Source organism: Danio rerio, chromosome 9 (genome assembly GCF_052040795.2).
Source record: "Danio rerio strain M-AB ecotype USA chromosome 9, GRCz13ab, whole genome shotgun sequence".
Taxonomy (NCBI): Eukaryota; Metazoa; Chordata; class Actinopteri; order Cypriniformes; family Danionidae; genus Danio; species Danio rerio.
This window is the reverse complement of record NC_141029.1, coordinates 23,296,792-23,314,228: the sequence shown is the minus strand read 5'-3', so window position 1 is coordinate 23,314,228 and position 17,437 is coordinate 23,296,792. Positions and strand designations below refer to the sequence as shown.

The window sequence follows — 17,437 nt, the reverse complement described above, 5'->3', positions numbered from 1 at the left end:
TTTTGGCACACTTTGGGCCCATTAATACCAACTGAGCATTGTGTCAATGCCACAGCCTACCCGAGTATTGTTGCTGACCATGTCCATCCCTTTATGACCACAGTGCATCCATCTTCTGATGGCTACTTCCAGCAGGATAACACACTTTGTCATAAAGCGTGAATTATCTCTGACTGGTTTTTTGAACATGACAATGAGTTCACTGTACTCAAATGGCCTCCACAGTCACCAGATCTCCAATAGAGCACCTTTGGGATGTGTTGGAGATTTGCATAATGGATGTGCAGCCGACAAATCAGCAGCAACTGTGTGATGCCATCATGTCAATATGGACCAAAACAATATGGACCAAAATCTCTGAAGAACATTTCCTCTGTTCTGAAGGCAAAAGTGGGTCCCTGTACTAGCAAGGTGTACCTAATAAAGTGGCCGTTGGGTTCATTCCGCTGTGGGGACCCCGGATTAATAAAGGGACTAAGCCGACAAGAAAATGAATGAATGGTATCCATGAGAAGAGTCATGTTCAAGTCGCTTCTAATACGGATTTGTTGCTTCAGTAACAATTGTAGGCCTCTTTATTGGAGTTAACGTGCCAAAATGTGTTTTAATATCATATTGTCCAAGAGTTAAGCCCAGCCGGCTGTTGTGATTTAAGTTTGACTATATTTATCTGTGTCGTACAGCATGCTCTCTTTCTGCCAGATGAGTGACATGAGCTCACTTGGCACCAATAGTTGGTATCATCTCCTCCCAAACAAACAGATGGATCACAGACCAAGCCCCTCGATGGACTTTATTCCGGCAGGTGTCTCTTGTCAGCAGTTGCTGCACCAGAATGCAGCGAAGCACAAGGTCATTGCAGACGATGGTCATGTGACAGGAAATGGTCAACAAGAGGATACACAATGTCCTGTTTTCATTAAGGTCGCCTGAGTTGTGATTGACAGGCAGTTGTTATCATGAGTGTTAATATAGGCAGTACAGCACTCCCTCTTCAGTATTAATAAGAGTTATGCTGCATGCTGGTCTTTTTATAGGGCAGTGGAGCTACTGAGGTAAGTGGGAGAAGGAGATGTGTAAGAGGGTGAGATTTAATGACCGTTTAAGACATTACACAAAGGGAAATATTTAGTCAGAATTCTTTAAATTGACAAAAAAATATCTCTTAGCAGCAAATATTTTCTAAACATTAGTTGTCATGGGACTTTTAATTAGAATTAGTCATAGACATTTTAATAAATGAAGTCTTAAAGGCACAGTTGACCCCACACTTAAAATATTGTTGTCATTGCGTCACCTTTCATTTGTCACAAACCTGTTTTGAGTTTCTGTTCAACACAAAAGAAGATATTTTGAAGAAAGCTGGAATCTAGAAACTATTTACTTCTATAGTACTTGTTTTTTCCTCCTAAGTTAATTTCTGGTTTCTAACATTCATCATATTTTAGTGTTCATTGGAAAATAGAAACTTGTTTGGGTGAACTATCCCTTTAAACTACACTTTGTTATTCAATGTACCATACTGTTTGTTGATGAGAATGATTTATGATTTTACTCTGGTAAAATTTTTATCTAGTAAAATAGTAAGGTAAAAATAAAATCTACATACTTAAATTAGGAGGGCGCTGTGCAAAGACCAGAATACATAATACATAAATACCCATCACAACATTGGCCACAAATAAAAAAAAAATTGCAAAATTAAGTTAAAGGGAAGAAAATGTTTTTTTTTCTTGTCAGACGAGTTTATCTTGCTGTCATCCCCACACACCTCTTACATTTCTATCACAATTTTAAATGCATCTCACAAATCTGACCTTTTTAGAACTTTTTGACCTTTTCAAATCTGACCATGATTGTGGCTTTGTATCTAACATCTTTGAAAAGTTTGCAGTTCTGAGAAAAAAATAGAATTGCAAGAAGGCCTAGGCTAACCTTTTTGTGAGTAAAAATTCTCTGGAAATTTGGAATTATGAACTATAAACATGGAAATGTGAGAACATTAAGCATTGTGATATTTACACTCAGACCTGCGAGAAATCAAGGCAATTTTTTTAATCAAACAATGTACGATACTAGACTTTAAAGAAGTCAGAATTGTGAGATTAAAACAGGCAAATTTAATCAAACATGTTTATTCATTCAATTACATACGCTTTCCTTGGAAATGATCAACGACACACCGCCGAGAGATGCAATCTTAAAATCCATTGCTTTAAATAGCACCTTGTAGGCTACCTGTACCTGTAGTGTAGACACTCGAATGATTAACAGGTTAACATTTTACAACTTACATCTTTTCTGGATTTTTCTAAGCTTATTTAATTTTCAAAGCCCCTTTATTTTTATTTTTTATTTATTTTATTGCAATTTATTTAAAAAAAAAACTTATTTTTGTTCTTAAGAGATTCATGTTTGCCTGTTGTAAAACTCAACCTTGAGATGACAGTATGTAATATTGAAAGTATGTACCATTTTGTTTGTATATGTACAGCTGGAAACAATAAAAAATAAAATAAAATAAAAAAAACTTAGATTTAACTGACGTCACCTGCGGTAACCATAGCGAGAGTGACAAAAGTTACATTGTACAGACGTTAATTCGCGATTTCAACAGCCAGTCGACAAAAATTTACCTCAGTAAAAAGCGCGGCATTTGAGTCGCGGGCAAATCACAAAACTGACGAGATGGGGGCTCCAGTAGAGGACGGCGACTGCAGAATAACCTCCAGAAACAGAACCAGAATCAGCATCTGTGTGAGTTACCAAGAAAACACATGAAAACCTGAAACACGTTAGACGTGTTTGTACCACGTGGAGCAAAGTTTGTCAGGCATTGATGTGTCAGAAAACCGGTTCACACTAAAAACACGTTTTTAAGTCTTAAAGTTTGTGACAAATCAAACAAACTTTTTGGTAAAATAAATAAAAATAAAAAAAACTGTGAATGACTCAAAAATGGTATTGATTTTGTTAGGCTACTGAGATAAATTCAGGTGCTATAAAACAAACATCCTAACTGGCTAAGCTGCAACCCATAACTCAACTTAGCTCAAAAAGAGACATAAAATTTATTTTGGTTGAGTCATCAAATTAGTCAGATGTTCTGCAACCTGCTAAAATGAGTTTAAATGGACACTTTTGTCATCCGACACTTTGCGCTTGATTGATTTACACTTAATTTGTGCCACTGAATTATTTGGGGATTTGAAGAGGATGAAGAAAGGCCATTGCACAAAATCACAGCATTGTACGTTTTATCAGAGTTTAGGCTAAATGGAGACGTTTTTTTGCAGTCATACACTAAGGCAAGTAATCAATATTTCCAACTTTTAAAGTATTTAGTTTTATTATGAAATACCAGCATAACAATTTATGTGGGAAACTAACATGGATTGAATTTTTCTTCAGTGGAAGATCTTGATTACAGTTGAATCACTGCATGGGCTAATATGACAATATTTTTGGTTCCTTTTCTGGACTTTGAACATCTTAGGACTGTTGCTGTACGGAGGATGAAGGAGTTATTAAGTTTAATCCAAATATTTTTATTTGTATTTCAAAGATGAACAAAGGTCTCACAATAATGGAATGATGTGAAGGTAATTAATTAATTAATTAATAACAGAATTAAATGAAAGTGACACTGTAAGTAAAACTTGTTTGAGCCCTAATCGTACCATAGTGTTTTTCAGCATGTGTCCCTCGCGGTACATCCAGTTGGGGGCGTCCTGCAGTGGGCGCGTGTGTTGGATCCAAAATTAAACCAGGGTGGGCTGGGGCGGAATGGAGACATTAAATTCTTTCACATTTGGGCGTGAGTTTTGTTTCCACATAAATGGCCATCACTCTGCATGAGGGCACAACTCTGATCCCTGCTTCAGGAGCACTGGAATGTGATCTCCCCGATTTTTGTTTTGTTTTGTTTGTTTTATTTTTTTGTGACGCAAAGCACGCTGAGGTTACCCCACCTATTTGAGTGTGCTTGTGAACTTTGGCACCTCCCTGCGTTTGTGAGTGATATGTGTGTCGATGTTTCTTCTGCACTCTGCAGAGCATAAATGTGCTTAACATTTCAGTATAAAACCTTAATTATGTACAAGAGAGATAAATCAGCGGCAAGAATGAGAAGTACAGGCTGTTTTGTGAAGGCACGTGCAGGTATGACAAACCCTCTTTTTTTTTTTGAAGAGGCAGCTTTTTTCTTTCTTTTCCATCAGTTAGAGTTGGCCAGACTCCAATAACTTGCCCCATTGATCTAAAGCGAAAACGACCCTGAGCGCACACACAGCCCGCCGAGCGAGGGGGCAGGCGGATGTAAAAACATTTTTTCACCCTCGTGGGTTTTTTTGTTTGGGCTCAATCCCCAGTCCTTTCAGGGGAAATAAAGAAAGCGCTGCCCTCAGCAGGGTCATCTGGGATAGAGCTGCGGCAGAGGCGAGGGGCAGACTATAGGTGGCGATTAGGCCCTCTAATGTGTGATGAATCCTTTTAGCATCACATGATATGAACTAATGTCACCATTTAATTACAAAACAACAGAGTGAGAGCTGAGGGGGGAGGAGTTTGTGTTGGAGAGGGAACACAGTGACCAGCTGTACTGAAGTGACAAGTGCCAGCATGGGATGAGCGCCACAATTCTCACTCTTCCATTCTTACATGTGCTTTAATATAGCCTTGATTATGTAAGATGTAAATTGGAATTGCGCTCATGTACAGCTGTTATCCCAGCTCAGCTCGAAAGACTTTAAATTTAGGATGACCCCTCTGCATTTAGAAAGCAGTGAGACTTTCAGGGTGAGCTTGTAGAGCCCACTTTAAGCAGAACAACAGATCTCACATTGTGAAACATGACCTGTGTAAGTTCACTCAGAGTCACTGTCACTGCCTTTTTGGCCGCTAAATACTGACTCTTGTTTTGTAAATAAGGACGAGTCCAGACATTCTCTGTACTGAACTAGAATGGCCATTGTCTTCTGGGTCATTCTACAATCATGGTGGCAGATGTTGTTACTCCCGTTCAGCTGGCAAAAGGTCAAACTGCAATGCACACAATTCCTATACAATACTGTACAGGTTTTGAAACACATCTGAACTGTAACTTAAAGCCACCGAGTAGCTAATGCAAGTAAAAATGACCATTAGCAAGTATATGAAATATTGTTATTTGCCATTTTTATTTACATTCATCTATAAATGTGTTAATTAAGAATTAGGATTAGTTTAAAATATTATAGTTTGTTTATTATGATTGGTGATCATCACATTACAGATCTGCATTGTTATATAAATATCCAATCATATGAGGAGCTTTGTGGTTTTTTAAAAAATGTAACGTGACAATTCTTTTCAGGTTTTAAATCTGTTGAGATGTATAGCATACTTTGCAGTTACATATTGTTGTTTTGATATATTGTAAACAAAAATGTTTGTTTTATCCACTGCTTAAAGTATATGTAAAATCTTCTGATTGGTATTTACAAATTTAAGATGTGTTCTACACATTAAAAAACACAGCAAATTTGGGTGAAATATAGACAAACCTAACTGTTGGGATAAAACTGGGTTGAAAATGTAATTCTTTATTGAACAGTTTGTCTATTTTACACTCACACAAATAAAGGTGAAGAGTTGTCACCATTTCTGAAGCCACAATTTTTTTAACGAAATTGTATTACAGGCTCTGCCCCAGTGACAACTCTCATCCCTTTGCTTCTAGAGTGTACTCAGTTTTGGGTCAAAATTTGAGTGTATGGTTCATCCTTGTGTTGCGCCAAACCTTTATGACTTTCTTTCTTCTGCAAAACACATAAGATTGCAAAGATGTTCTCAAATATTTTTCAACATATACTTTTGGGGACATCTGCCTTTATATGCACATGAGCTTTAATAACATCTCAATCTTAATCCATAGGGGTTTCATATGAAATTGGCCCACTCTTTGCAGGTATAACAGCTCGACTATGAAGGCTTTCCACAGGATTTAGGAGAAGGTTTATTGGAATTTTTGGCCATTCTTCTAGAAACGCATTAGTGAAGTCAGGCACTGATGTTGAACTGTCTCCACTCTGATCCACCACACTAAACTTTTCATCCATGTCTTTATGGACAATGTGGTCAGGCGAATACCACTTTCCTTTTAACAGCCAAACCCAGAATCTTCCATGGGATTGCCAGACAGAAGTGTGATTCGTCACTTCAGAAAAGTGCTCACTGCTCTAGTGTTGTCCACAGGTGGCATACTTTCTTTTGCAGATGCTTAGCCTTGGAAATCCATTCCATTAAGATTTTTACACATTTGTCTTGAGCTAATCTGTGTTTTGGGTTCTGTAGCTATTGACCCTGCAGAAAGTTTGCAGCTTCTGCACACTCAAGTCTCAGCATCGATTGTACATGGCCAACCACTTTGTGGCAGAGTTGCTGTTTTAAATTGGTCCCACACTTGAATTGCCAGAGCTTCTGGGTGATCAATTATTTGACAAATATTTGTAAAAGCAGTCTGCATGCCTATGTGCTTTAAGTTTACCTTTGGCCATGAAAGTGTATGGAACACCCAAATTCAATGGTTTTAAGGGGCTCTCAGAACATTTGGCAATATAGTGTACTTTATTTTATGTTCTAGAGAAGAAAGTCACATTGAAAGGATAAGTAACCTAATAGTAACAGAAAATTGTACATTTTGTGTAAACTGTCGCTCTATTCATTAAGTGTGTCAGTGTGACCCAGTTAATTAACAAAATAGCAAAGTCATAGCAATACCTGTCTTATTCACAGAATGACCTTTCTTCAGATGACAGAAATGTGAAGTTTTCTGTGAAAGACTCTGATTAATCACTGTGTTGATGTGATGTTCAAATCTAACATCATCATCGGTCATTAACTGCACATGAACAGCTTGGTCCTGACTGGGCCTCTAACTTATTGAGTGGCTTTCCTGATATAAACAACACGGCACAGTGGTATTCAGGCAGAGAGGCTGCATGAATTTCCAAGGTGATTAAAGGCTATAAATAACTGCCTGTGTGTTTTTAGTTCTGGGATGGTGAAGCCAAGTGCTACACACAGACCCTGCCCTTCATAGATAGCACTGCAACCTTCAGCCCACAGACAACCAATCGAATGACACCCCTCAAACACTGGACTTAACACCTACTGCCTATCACCTCCTCTTCAATGACTGGCTCCATGCTCTTTTCCCACAATCCTGGACCACAACTATATTGATGCCATAGTTTTACTGTTGTATAACAGTTATTCACTGTCCTTATTCTTATCATAATATATGTTGATGGTCTAAATTAGTATTGCATTTATTGGGCCCTTAACAAGTTTGCCAGTTTCAAATTTGCATTGTCTCTCTAATCCTTTGGCCTTAAAATAACCCAACACGCTTGTCCTCTCATAGATATCTAGACACCGAGCACATAAAACTGCTGTGTGTGTGTGTGTGTGTGTGTGTGTGTGTGTGTGTGTGGATGAGAGAGAGAGGTCATTCCCACAACACACAGCTTGTGCTGACTAAATGCAATAAGTGTCAGTTCAAACGGACCATTGCGGTGAGAATTAAAGTTCTCTGAGCTTGACTGTATCTCCACTGTCAGATCTGACAACATTTCTCATGCTGTCTCTGTGGTCTCCCTTCCAATGGATAATCTCCTAGTGCTTTGTCACTGAGAAAGTAAAATACGTAGTTCAGTGTTTTCAGTTTATTAATTACCAGTTGGGCGGCATGTTGGCTCAGTTGTTAGCACTGTCCCTTCATAGCAAGAAGGTCGGTGGTTGGAGTCCCGAATTTATGTCGCGCTACTGAAGCGGTTTAGTATTACTGCACTGTTCATGCATGCAAGTGTAAAGCAATAGTTCTTTTAGATTAAATTATTACATGCTACTGTGATATTTATGCAGAGAAACTGTATAATGACTGTGATTCAGTATAGGTTAGTTTACTTAAATGTTTTGAGGTTATCAATTTTGATAAATGTTTTAGTGAAGAATCATATTTATATTAAAGACAGCTATAATGCTAACTGTATTAGCTTCCACCCAACATTAACTAGTCAATGCACATTCTTTAGACTTGTCGACTGCCACTTTAAATGTTTGCTCTTATTAAAGTTTGTTCCATTCTGATTGTCTGACAATGATTATTGTTCATTAGCCTGCTTGGAATTGTATTGTTTCTGTGGGGGCCTTCATGTTGAACATGTGGCGTGGACTAATCTTATTTTTTTAGAAGGATCTATATCTTTGTTGTCAATGTTATCATCCTTGGGATGAACAGGTGTGGCAAGTTTGACTAGCCATAGATTTTTTTTTAAAAAGTTGCTTTCCCTTATTCCTTATAAATGTCTCACTGCTTTTAAGTTTCCATGCATGGATCCAATATTTTCTGAAGTCTAAGCCACAATCATCTTAATTTTCAGAAATCTAGTCATTTTTGTCCAATATTCTCAAGCATGATCTTCGGTCTAAACCACAACCATCTTAATTTTAAGAAATTTAGTCACATTTTGTCCAATATTTTCCAGTATTTTCTCTACTCTAAACCACAACCATCTTACATTTGAGAAATTTAGTAATTGTTTTGGTCAATATTTTTCAGTATTTTCTTCAGTCTAAACCAAAACCATCTTAATTTTGAGAAATCTAATCATTTAATTGTCCAATATTCTCTAGTATTTTCTCCAGTCTAAGCCACAACCTTCTTAATATTGAGAATCTAGTCATTTATTTGTCCAATATTTTCTCCAGTCTAAGCCATAACCATCTTAATTTTGAGAATGTAGTCATTTATTTGTCCAATATTTTCTCCAGTCTAAGCCATAACCATCTTAATTTTGAGAATCTAGTCATTTATTTGTCCAATATTTTCTAGTATTTTCTTCTATCAAAGCCACAACCATCTTAATTTTGAGAATCTAATCATTTTCTGTCCAATATTTTCTAGTATTTTCTTCGATCAAAGCCACAACCATCTTAATTTTGAGAAATCTAGTCATTTATTTGTCCAATATTTTCTTGCATTTTCTCCAGTCTAAGCCACAACCATCTTAATTTTGAGAAATCTAGTCATTTTTTGTCTAATAATTTCCACCATTTTCTTCGGTCTAAGCCACAACCATGCTAATTTTGAGAATAATAGTCATTTTCAAAATTAGGGATGGAAAAATCCGCTCTGCGCTGTGGATCACGGTCTAACAGGGTTGTGCTTATTCTCTTTATGAGTTATAGGTGTGTTTTGAGTCTCATCTCCAATTCCCTTTAAGAGTCAGCTGCGTCGCGCAATAACGCATTTGCTATTTACATGGCGGAATTTGTAAGTGGAAAAACTGAATGCTTCAACAGGGAGAAAACAGTTTAACAGACCATCTGCAACGCCGAGAATGAGTCTCCTCATTCTTTACTTTCACTTTCACTCTCATGGATAAGGAAACTGTGTTGTACACACAAACATCCATTAGCCTATACAAAATTAATTTCATTTGTTAAGCGAAAATATTTGTTTTAAAACTATTTCTAAATTCAGTTCTAATCACCAGCAAATGAATAAATGAACAATAATAACGAAGTGTGGTCAAAAAACTATTTAGTTACTTCCAAATACACCTGCTATGCCCAATATGGTCCAAACCTGACAGGTGGGCAAATCTAAGCTAGTTTTTTATAAAACAAATATAAATATGCATGATAAATAATACAACTAATAATGATAACATTATACAAAAGCAAATTGTCAATGCGTAAGCAAGGCGCACAACTAACACGCTCTGCACTGGACTTTAGGCCTGCTCTCTGCTGGTCTATTGTGAAATCTATTTTAGTTCCTCAAAATAGCAACACGCCAGCTATGCGCCTTAACACATCTCCTTTTTTAGACCAGAACGTCTACGGGTGCACATATGAGCACAAATGCATTTGCTATTTAAACAGCGTGCCGCAAAACATCAAAACGACTCTTGCGCCAAGCTGAAACTAGCAAACAACAATTGCATTGCACCGCATTGCACCAGGTGTATGATAGGGCCCTAAATTTAAAAAAAAATTTTGTCCAATATTTTTCAGTATTTTCTTCAATTTAAGCTACAGCCATCTTAATTTTAAGAAAATTTTGTAATTTTTGTCCAATATTTTCCAGTATTTACTTTGGTCTAGTGATGCGGTGGCACAGTACGGAGTGCTGTCGCCGCACAGCAAAAAGTTTACTGGTTCAAGCCTCGGCTAGGTCAGTTGGCGTTTCTGTGTGGAGTTTGCATGTGTTCGCGTGGGTTTCCCACACAGTCCAAATACATGCGGTATAGGTAAATGGGGTAAACTAAATTGTCCGTATTGTATGAGTGTGAATGAGTGAGTAATGATGTTTCCCAGAGATGGGTTGCAGCTGGAAGGGCATCCGCTGCATAAAACAAATGCTGAATAAGTTGGCAGTTCATTTCGCTGTGGCGACCCCAGCTTAAAAAAGGGACTAAGCCGGAAAGAGAATGAATGATCTTTGGTCTAAGCCACAACCATCCTAATTTTTAAAAATGTAGTCATTTTTTATAGGACTAAAGTGAAATAATCACACTGTACAGATTTATTTTGATCCAGCAGCCTGATAAAGCTAAAGCTTATGTTGGTTATGACGGGTATTTCTATTCCATATAAAAGTAGAAGTGTTAATTTTTGTGTGTTAGTTATGATTTTCAGCAGGTTATTGCTTGCTTTGTACAACCTCTATAATATACTTACAGGAATATTATTATATATACTTAAATGTAAAACTCTGTATTTTTATATAAATATTTACATTATTATAAGCTGTTTATTAGACCACCAGCTAATAAATTAAATAGCTAGTTAGAAAAACAGATAATTAGTTTGATACAAGCAAAATTAGCATCTAAATAGTCTGAGATCAAAGCGAAGTACAAATTTACACTGATGTCTGTAACTTACATCCAATGTGCATACATTATCGTCAGGCTTGCGTTGTGTTGCAGTTCCTTCAAAGATGGAGGACTGTGTGCATCATTTTAGTGTCCCTCATTATTTAGTCTCATTCTCACTTCCCCTCTAGGAATCTGGAGTGGAGGACTGATAAGCGTAAAGGTCAGAGGTCAATGAGTGCAAGTTTTCAGTTCAGATGCGCTCAAGCTTCCTGCAGAATTGTTTGCATTGATTGTGATTTTGGCCTGGATTTACTAATGGCATACTTTTAAAATCTTAGGAGTCATTAGGTTTATCTTGCATAGGGAATTCATTGAATTTTGTACCACTTCCACCTTTGATAAAAATCAGGCCGGCACTTATGGCTACCAGCATACCACAAGCACTGGTCATGTATTTCATTACATCAATTTTAGCCTTTTTAAATAAGATAATGTTTTACTTGATAAGATTACAAAAATATTGCAAAATGTGTTTGTTTCAAATAGCAAAACTTATTTTCCACCTCAGTTTGAGCATGGAAAAACCGTGTTGTGGTTAGTTAAAAATGACAGTCAATTTATTACATTCTAACCATTAGAAATATCTGTAAAAGTTTCTCTGTAAATCCAGACTGCCTTGTTATTTTTTAAGCAAGTGATGACGACTATGTAGTATACAGGACAGCAGTTGAGAGCACCCAAACATAAATCAATTGCTGCCTGCCATTTGCAAAAGAAAAGGTCAGAGTAGCCTACATGTATGGTACAAAAAGTTTATTTAGTAACAGCTTTGTAAACATTTGAGGTAAATGAACATTTACATCAACTTGTTCTTATAAAATTGAATACACAAGGCACTTCTCTTAAGACAGCATTGAAACAGGCTGCTGTTCTGAGCATATGTAGGTGGTTCATTTTCCCTGATTGGTCAGAATAATCAGCTCTGCTTGAGAAAATCAGTTCAAGAAATGAGTGTTATCTGAGAAAAATGGGCTGCAACTAAGTACACTACAAACGGATCGAGATAGGAAAGAGCTGGCTGGCTGGCCAATTCCAATTCAGAATCGATGAAATGCTATAATCTAAAATGTTCAAATTTCCTGCGGTCCTTTCAGGCCACTACAACAGTCCTAAAATAAAACATGGGAAACGTGTATATTTCTTATACTCTACAAGTGCTGCTTTATAAATTACATTTGATGTTATTTAAGTGGAAGAATACTGCCATCAACACAACGACTTTCACCATTAAGACATTTTCCTTTAAGGATCAAAAATATTTCCTCCTTTCTATCAATGTAAGAATTAATGAACAGTGTCTTTTGCCTAAATGTGCAAATCTTCAACTATATACTAAAATGTAAACTTTAAGAACCAAAAAAAGACAAAATAACACACTTTCATTTTTGGATACATTAAAACAGCAGAAAATAAATAACATACATCTGTAAATACTGTGATCCGGTAAAGCAAAACTAATACTGTCCTAGGCACAAACCTGCACAGTCTCTGCATGATGAAGTAATGTACCGTTTAGATTTCAGGGCTGTCTCTCTCCTTAAATAGATTGCTGAAGTTTGTACCTGATAATAGGAGCATTGTACATTGATGGGTTTCGAGAATAGTTTTCTGAAGGAAAATAAATAATATTGTGCTGTCATATGGGTGTAAATGTTTATGTGTACAGAAGGCATGTCCTACACAACAGCAGTGAAAATGAGGGCCTCACAGTAACCTGAAACTGGACCAAAAAAAAAAAAAAAGGATAAACTCCATACTAGAATAAGACACTTACAGCATCTTTTTATGTTCATTTTGAAGTAACTCTTTTTGGCAAGCACGAACTGACGATTCAATTCAATTCATATGTATTCCTATAGCGCTTTTACAATGTGGATTGTGTCAAAGCAGCTGACATAGAAGTTCTAGCAAATTGAAAGTGTCAGTCCAGTTTTCAGAGTTAAAGTTCAGACTAAGTTCAGTGACTACGGAAAAGCAATGCTTTTTTAATTTTTACTCATTCTCAACCAATTGCTAACATTTTTAGAAAATGTCCAAGCTTTTCGAATTAAAAACAATGAGGATTTCAAATGCAATAAGAGTTAGTACTCCTCTTATCAGATTAACTACTTCCATAAGGATCATGTTTTCCTGGTGTCATATCAAATTGGTCATATATCAAAACTCTCAAATCCAACAGAGGAACAGCGTGTGAAATTCAGATTATGGGATTGAAAAAAATATGGTCCAGAGAATACACAAGCTATATGAATTAAAACTCTGCACCATTCAGTAGTACAACAGTTATCTAACTAAATACTTCACTTGCCTCAGTTAATGTATGGATGACCTTTTCTCTGTGATGCATTAACGTTGGCCACCTACATCAGGCAATGTGCTTTTTACCTTTTTCCCTTCCCCAACACTTTGATTTCTTTTTGGAATGAGAAAATCGAGAGACAGATGCTGGAACAACAAGGCAAACCCTTAAAAGAAAATGTCAAATGGGAAGTACTGTCATCAATTGCTATTCCAGGATTCCAATAATAATATTAACAACCATGTAATATTGAATTTGTTTTACTTGTTTGGATCTTGCATTATTGCATTGCAAACAAATGCTTGTTATACCATGAGATGTGTCTACTAACTGAATTATTGGACTTATTAAAGGGACATTTTTCTGAGTGAACCACTCTAGATTTTGGTTTATAAGTTGCTCCATTCAACTGCTACGCTAACCAGTATTCAGCAGCCATCTTTTAAGGGATGGCTGAACTCTTTCCCATTCCAGCAATCTGCCTCTCACTTCCTCTTGTTTTTTGGTGCGTCTCTGTATTTTTGTCCACAAAAACCTGTGCTTTGAGGTGCAGAGCCACTACACCGCCAGATCATTGGGCCTCGCTCTCACACTGCTGGCTTTACTAGCCCTGCTCAGTCGTCGAGCGTCAGTGAAAATGACGGGCGGCTCGTGCATCTCCACCGTGGTGGTGACGTGCCCCTCCTCCGGCCCAGTGCTTAAACCACCACCAGCAGAGGAGGGGGTGCTGGCAAGCTGAGCGGCATCTTTGGATTGCCGTACGTTATCAGAGGAGCAAGATGAGGAGGAAGAGCAGGGGGAGGTGGCGTTCATCTCCCGAGTCTGCTGCTCGGTGGCCAGGTTGGCCCAGTTCTGCTCAGCAGCTAGCCTGTGGTTGTTGTTGTTGCTGATGTAGAAAGGTGAGGACTCCTCAAGCTCCTCGCGCAAAGGGTCCATCTTAAACTCTGCCGTGGAGGGCGCTGACACAGGCTGGAGGAACGCGCCACCCGCCACCGCCACTTCCGTGTAGTCTGGCGGGTAGCTGAGGGTTGGAGGCGCAGTTCTGGGGGACTCGGGCTCAGCTTCGTCCGCCTCAGGCAGCGATTCACGGTCCGGGGCAAACTCATTGGTCATGCCCTGTTTGACCTTCTTCCATCCGAGGTGATAGATTTCTAACAAATTCAGCAAAAGGGACACGCAAGCCACCACAAGCATAAATATGATGAAGATGGTCTTTTCTGTAGGCCGGGAAATGAAGCAGTCCACCGTGTTGGGGCAAGGCCACCGCGCACACTTATACAGGGGCCGCAACTGGAAACCATAGAGGAAATACTGACCTAAAATGAACCCCACTTCAAACAGGGTCTTGAAAATGATGTTGAACACGTAGGTGCGCAACAAGGCACCTCTAATGCGGATTTTGCCATGTTCGTCTCTGATTGGCGGCTTTTCCTTTTTGCCGCCCCCACCCCGTCCACCAGGCTCCCCTCCCCCTCCATTTCTATACAGGAGTTCTTTCTCCTCCTGGAGCCGGCTGGCCTTTCGCAACTCCTCCTCACGCTCTTTCCGCTTCTCCTCCATACGAACGATGTGCAGGACGTGGCCCAGGTAGATGAGCGTCGGCGTGGACACGAAGATGATCTGGAGCACCCAGAAGCGGATGTGGGAGATGGGGAAGGCCTCATCGTAGCAGACGTTCTCACAGCCAGGCTGCTGAGTGTTGCAGGTGAAGTCCGACTGTTCATCGCCCCAGACCTCCTCAGCTGCCGCTCCCAACACCAGAATCCTAAAAATGAAGAGTACCGTCAGCCAGACTTTGCCGATCACTGTCGAGTGTTCCTGCGCATTTTCCAAGAGCCGCCCAAGAAAGCTCCAGTCACCCATGCTTCACGATTTCTAGCCTAGAGAGAAAGTACAGTCTGGAGGCCGTGAGAGAGAGAGAGAGAGAAAGGGGAACAGAGAGGATTCATTGAGAACTAGTTCAGCTGTTAACAAAAAGCACTGTACATGAAATTGTTTTTATCAAGTCTGTCTAGGCCTCTGCTCTGAAGGTATGTTCAAACTGGCACAGCTAAAGCAAATGAACATATAAAACCCATGTTCGGCCCTCGTGAACTCACACAGCATTTCACAATTCTGCATAAGATCCGATGGTCAGCCCTGATGAAGCACTTGACAACTTAATCAATCTTTGGTAGGAAAATCAAGCAAATCAGCCTTGCGATTGCTTGCAGTAAATATCACCTTAAAAAACAAAACAAACGTTGACATAAACTTATGGATTTTGTGATCTCTCTCTATTTAACTCTGTAACTGGCTGCTATGAGCCTGGCATGCACAGTGTAAGCAAACTCTTTCTGGCTCGCTTTCTCTCCAGCCACTGACACACACACACACATACACTCGTACACACTTTTTCACCACATTCATACACACGGTCTCTTTCTCTCTCACCTGTTCGCTTCACTGCCCAGCAGGCATGTGCTGAGATCAACATTATAATGTTCAAAAACAGTTGAAAGCGTTGACTGGACATTGATGTGTTGAGGGCCCTAATAGAGCCAATTACAGGAATTCAAGGGGAAAATGCAGGGAAATATGGAGACATGGCACTGCCAAGGCCAGGACAATTTATAGCTGTGAATCTACCCTCATATTATATCTGCATGTGTACAATTAATTGCCAGTACATTTGATTAATTTGCCTTTTAGGTGATGTCATGGCTTGTAAATAAATAATTGATGAATCCAGAAATCAGAGTCACGATTTGATCAACACAGATTCATCTTTATCATCCTAAGCACAAATTAGCAGTACAACTAAACAAACAAAGACTGGGATAGCATTAACACTAGTAAACAAAGACAAGCAATGTACCAAAAAACACATTTAACAGGCAGAAAAACAATCATTTTACTTACTAAAATGAAGTTGTTTTGAGGGCGGCAAATCCATCGACTAAGGTTCTAAATCAAGTCTATGAGCCTGAAAGAAAAAAGTCCTTAATTACATGATAATAAAAATTATATTAAAACAATTAATATATATAGTATATTAACTATCTATCTATCTATCTATCTATCTATCTATCTATCTATCTATCTATCTATCTATATATATATATATATATATATATATATATATAAATAACTATAGCAGTTAATATTTTGTGTTAAATCTTTTTAATTATTAAAAGCGTCTTTCTAAATCATTGAACAAGTTTTACAAACAGCTTAATTTTTTTATATTTAACAGCTTTAATTTGATTGTTTCACATTTATATATCCTTTTACATAACCTTATATAGTAGATTTTACTTGTATGTAATGTGACTTTTGTTTAAAAAATACAATTACGTAGGCAGCTTTTTATATATTTACATTTGTTCCACAGAAAATCAAGTCCAGTAATTCATGATAAAATATGGCTTATTTCTATGTAATTATCTATAAAAATCGTTGTTTCCAAACTATTATTTTAATTACAGTTATTGGACTTGCTAGGTTATAATTATCACCAATACTCGTCCTCGTTGCTCTATCAGTTAAGCATTTAATTACAAAACTGCTGCTGTGTATATAATTAAGTGATGATACTAACTGTCCACTGTCCACATTCAGGTCAGTCTGGTAGATTTTCTAGGCTTTGCACTCTATTCTCTCATACCTGTCATATCAAACAACAGATGATTTCCTGAAATGTGTCTTTATGATGTTAGCTGTTAGTAGGCAGAAACCATCCACACTGGAGTGAAAGCTGATGGCCTACCAGCTAGCGAAAATTCACATTAATTACTATGGGATGTAAATTAAAGTTTAATTACTCCTAACTTGAGGCATACCTTGACTGAAGTAAACTTATCTAACGAAAGCAATATCCAGCGGCCACTGGTGCCACAGTTTGAGTGCGATGAAAGCATACAGACCTCCCAAAGGTAGCAGGAGCCCTCCCCGCTCCCCCCGTTCCCAAATCCTGGCAGCACTGCCAGCTTACCAAACTCTTTTGAAAGTGGCCGGCCAACTTATTCATTCAAAAAAGTTCTTCACACAGAGACCCGAGGCCAAACTCTCGTAGAACACCTAGTTTTTCATGGCAATTCGAGTGTGGAGACGGGGTCTCACCAAGCGCAGCTGTCTCCCGTTCCCAGCCATCGCTACTGTCACTTTGAGTGGTCATGCAAGAGTGCTGCTTTCAGAAAGTCATCGGCCAGTCAGCGCGCACGCCACGCCC

The 17,437-nt window shown here is 38.3% G+C and overlaps 1 protein-coding gene and 1 long non-coding RNA gene across 7 annotated transcripts in view; one reads left to right on the top strand and one right to left on the bottom strand.

The window, feature by feature from the left end:
* Positions 1-2,421: 2,421 nt before the first annotated feature.
* Positions 2,422-17,437, top strand: part of LOC137490348 (uncharacterized) — a 34,953-nt gene continuing 19,937 nt past the window's right edge. Inside the window, exon 1 of one of the 2 annotated variants that reach the window (XR_015499354.1) lies at positions 2,422-2,757. This is a non-coding gene — a long non-coding RNA (uncharacterized LOC137490348). The remainder of the gene's footprint in view (positions 2,758-17,437) is intronic. The other variant, XR_015499355.1, reaches the window with a different exon arrangement.
* Positions 11,667-17,397, bottom strand: gja3 (gap junction protein, alpha 3). 5 transcript variants are annotated; one of them, XM_087266217.1, is made up of 3 exons: positions 17,049-17,397; positions 16,129-16,192; positions 11,667-15,125 (listed from the first exon to the last, which is right to left on the bottom strand). In XM_087266217.1, the coding sequence occupies exon 3, from the start codon at positions 15,088-15,090 to the stop codon at positions 13,786-13,788; it is 1,305 nt and encodes a 434-aa protein (XP_087122343.1). In that variant the 5' UTR covers positions 15,091-15,125; positions 16,129-16,192; positions 17,049-17,397; the 3' UTR covers positions 11,667-13,785.

Bases quoted from the DNA above. Each gene is read 5' to 3' on its own strand.
- gja3 (XM_087266217.1), bottom strand. From the start codon at position 15,090: ATGGGTGACTGGAGCTTTCTTGGGCGGCTCTTGGAAAATGCGCAGGAA.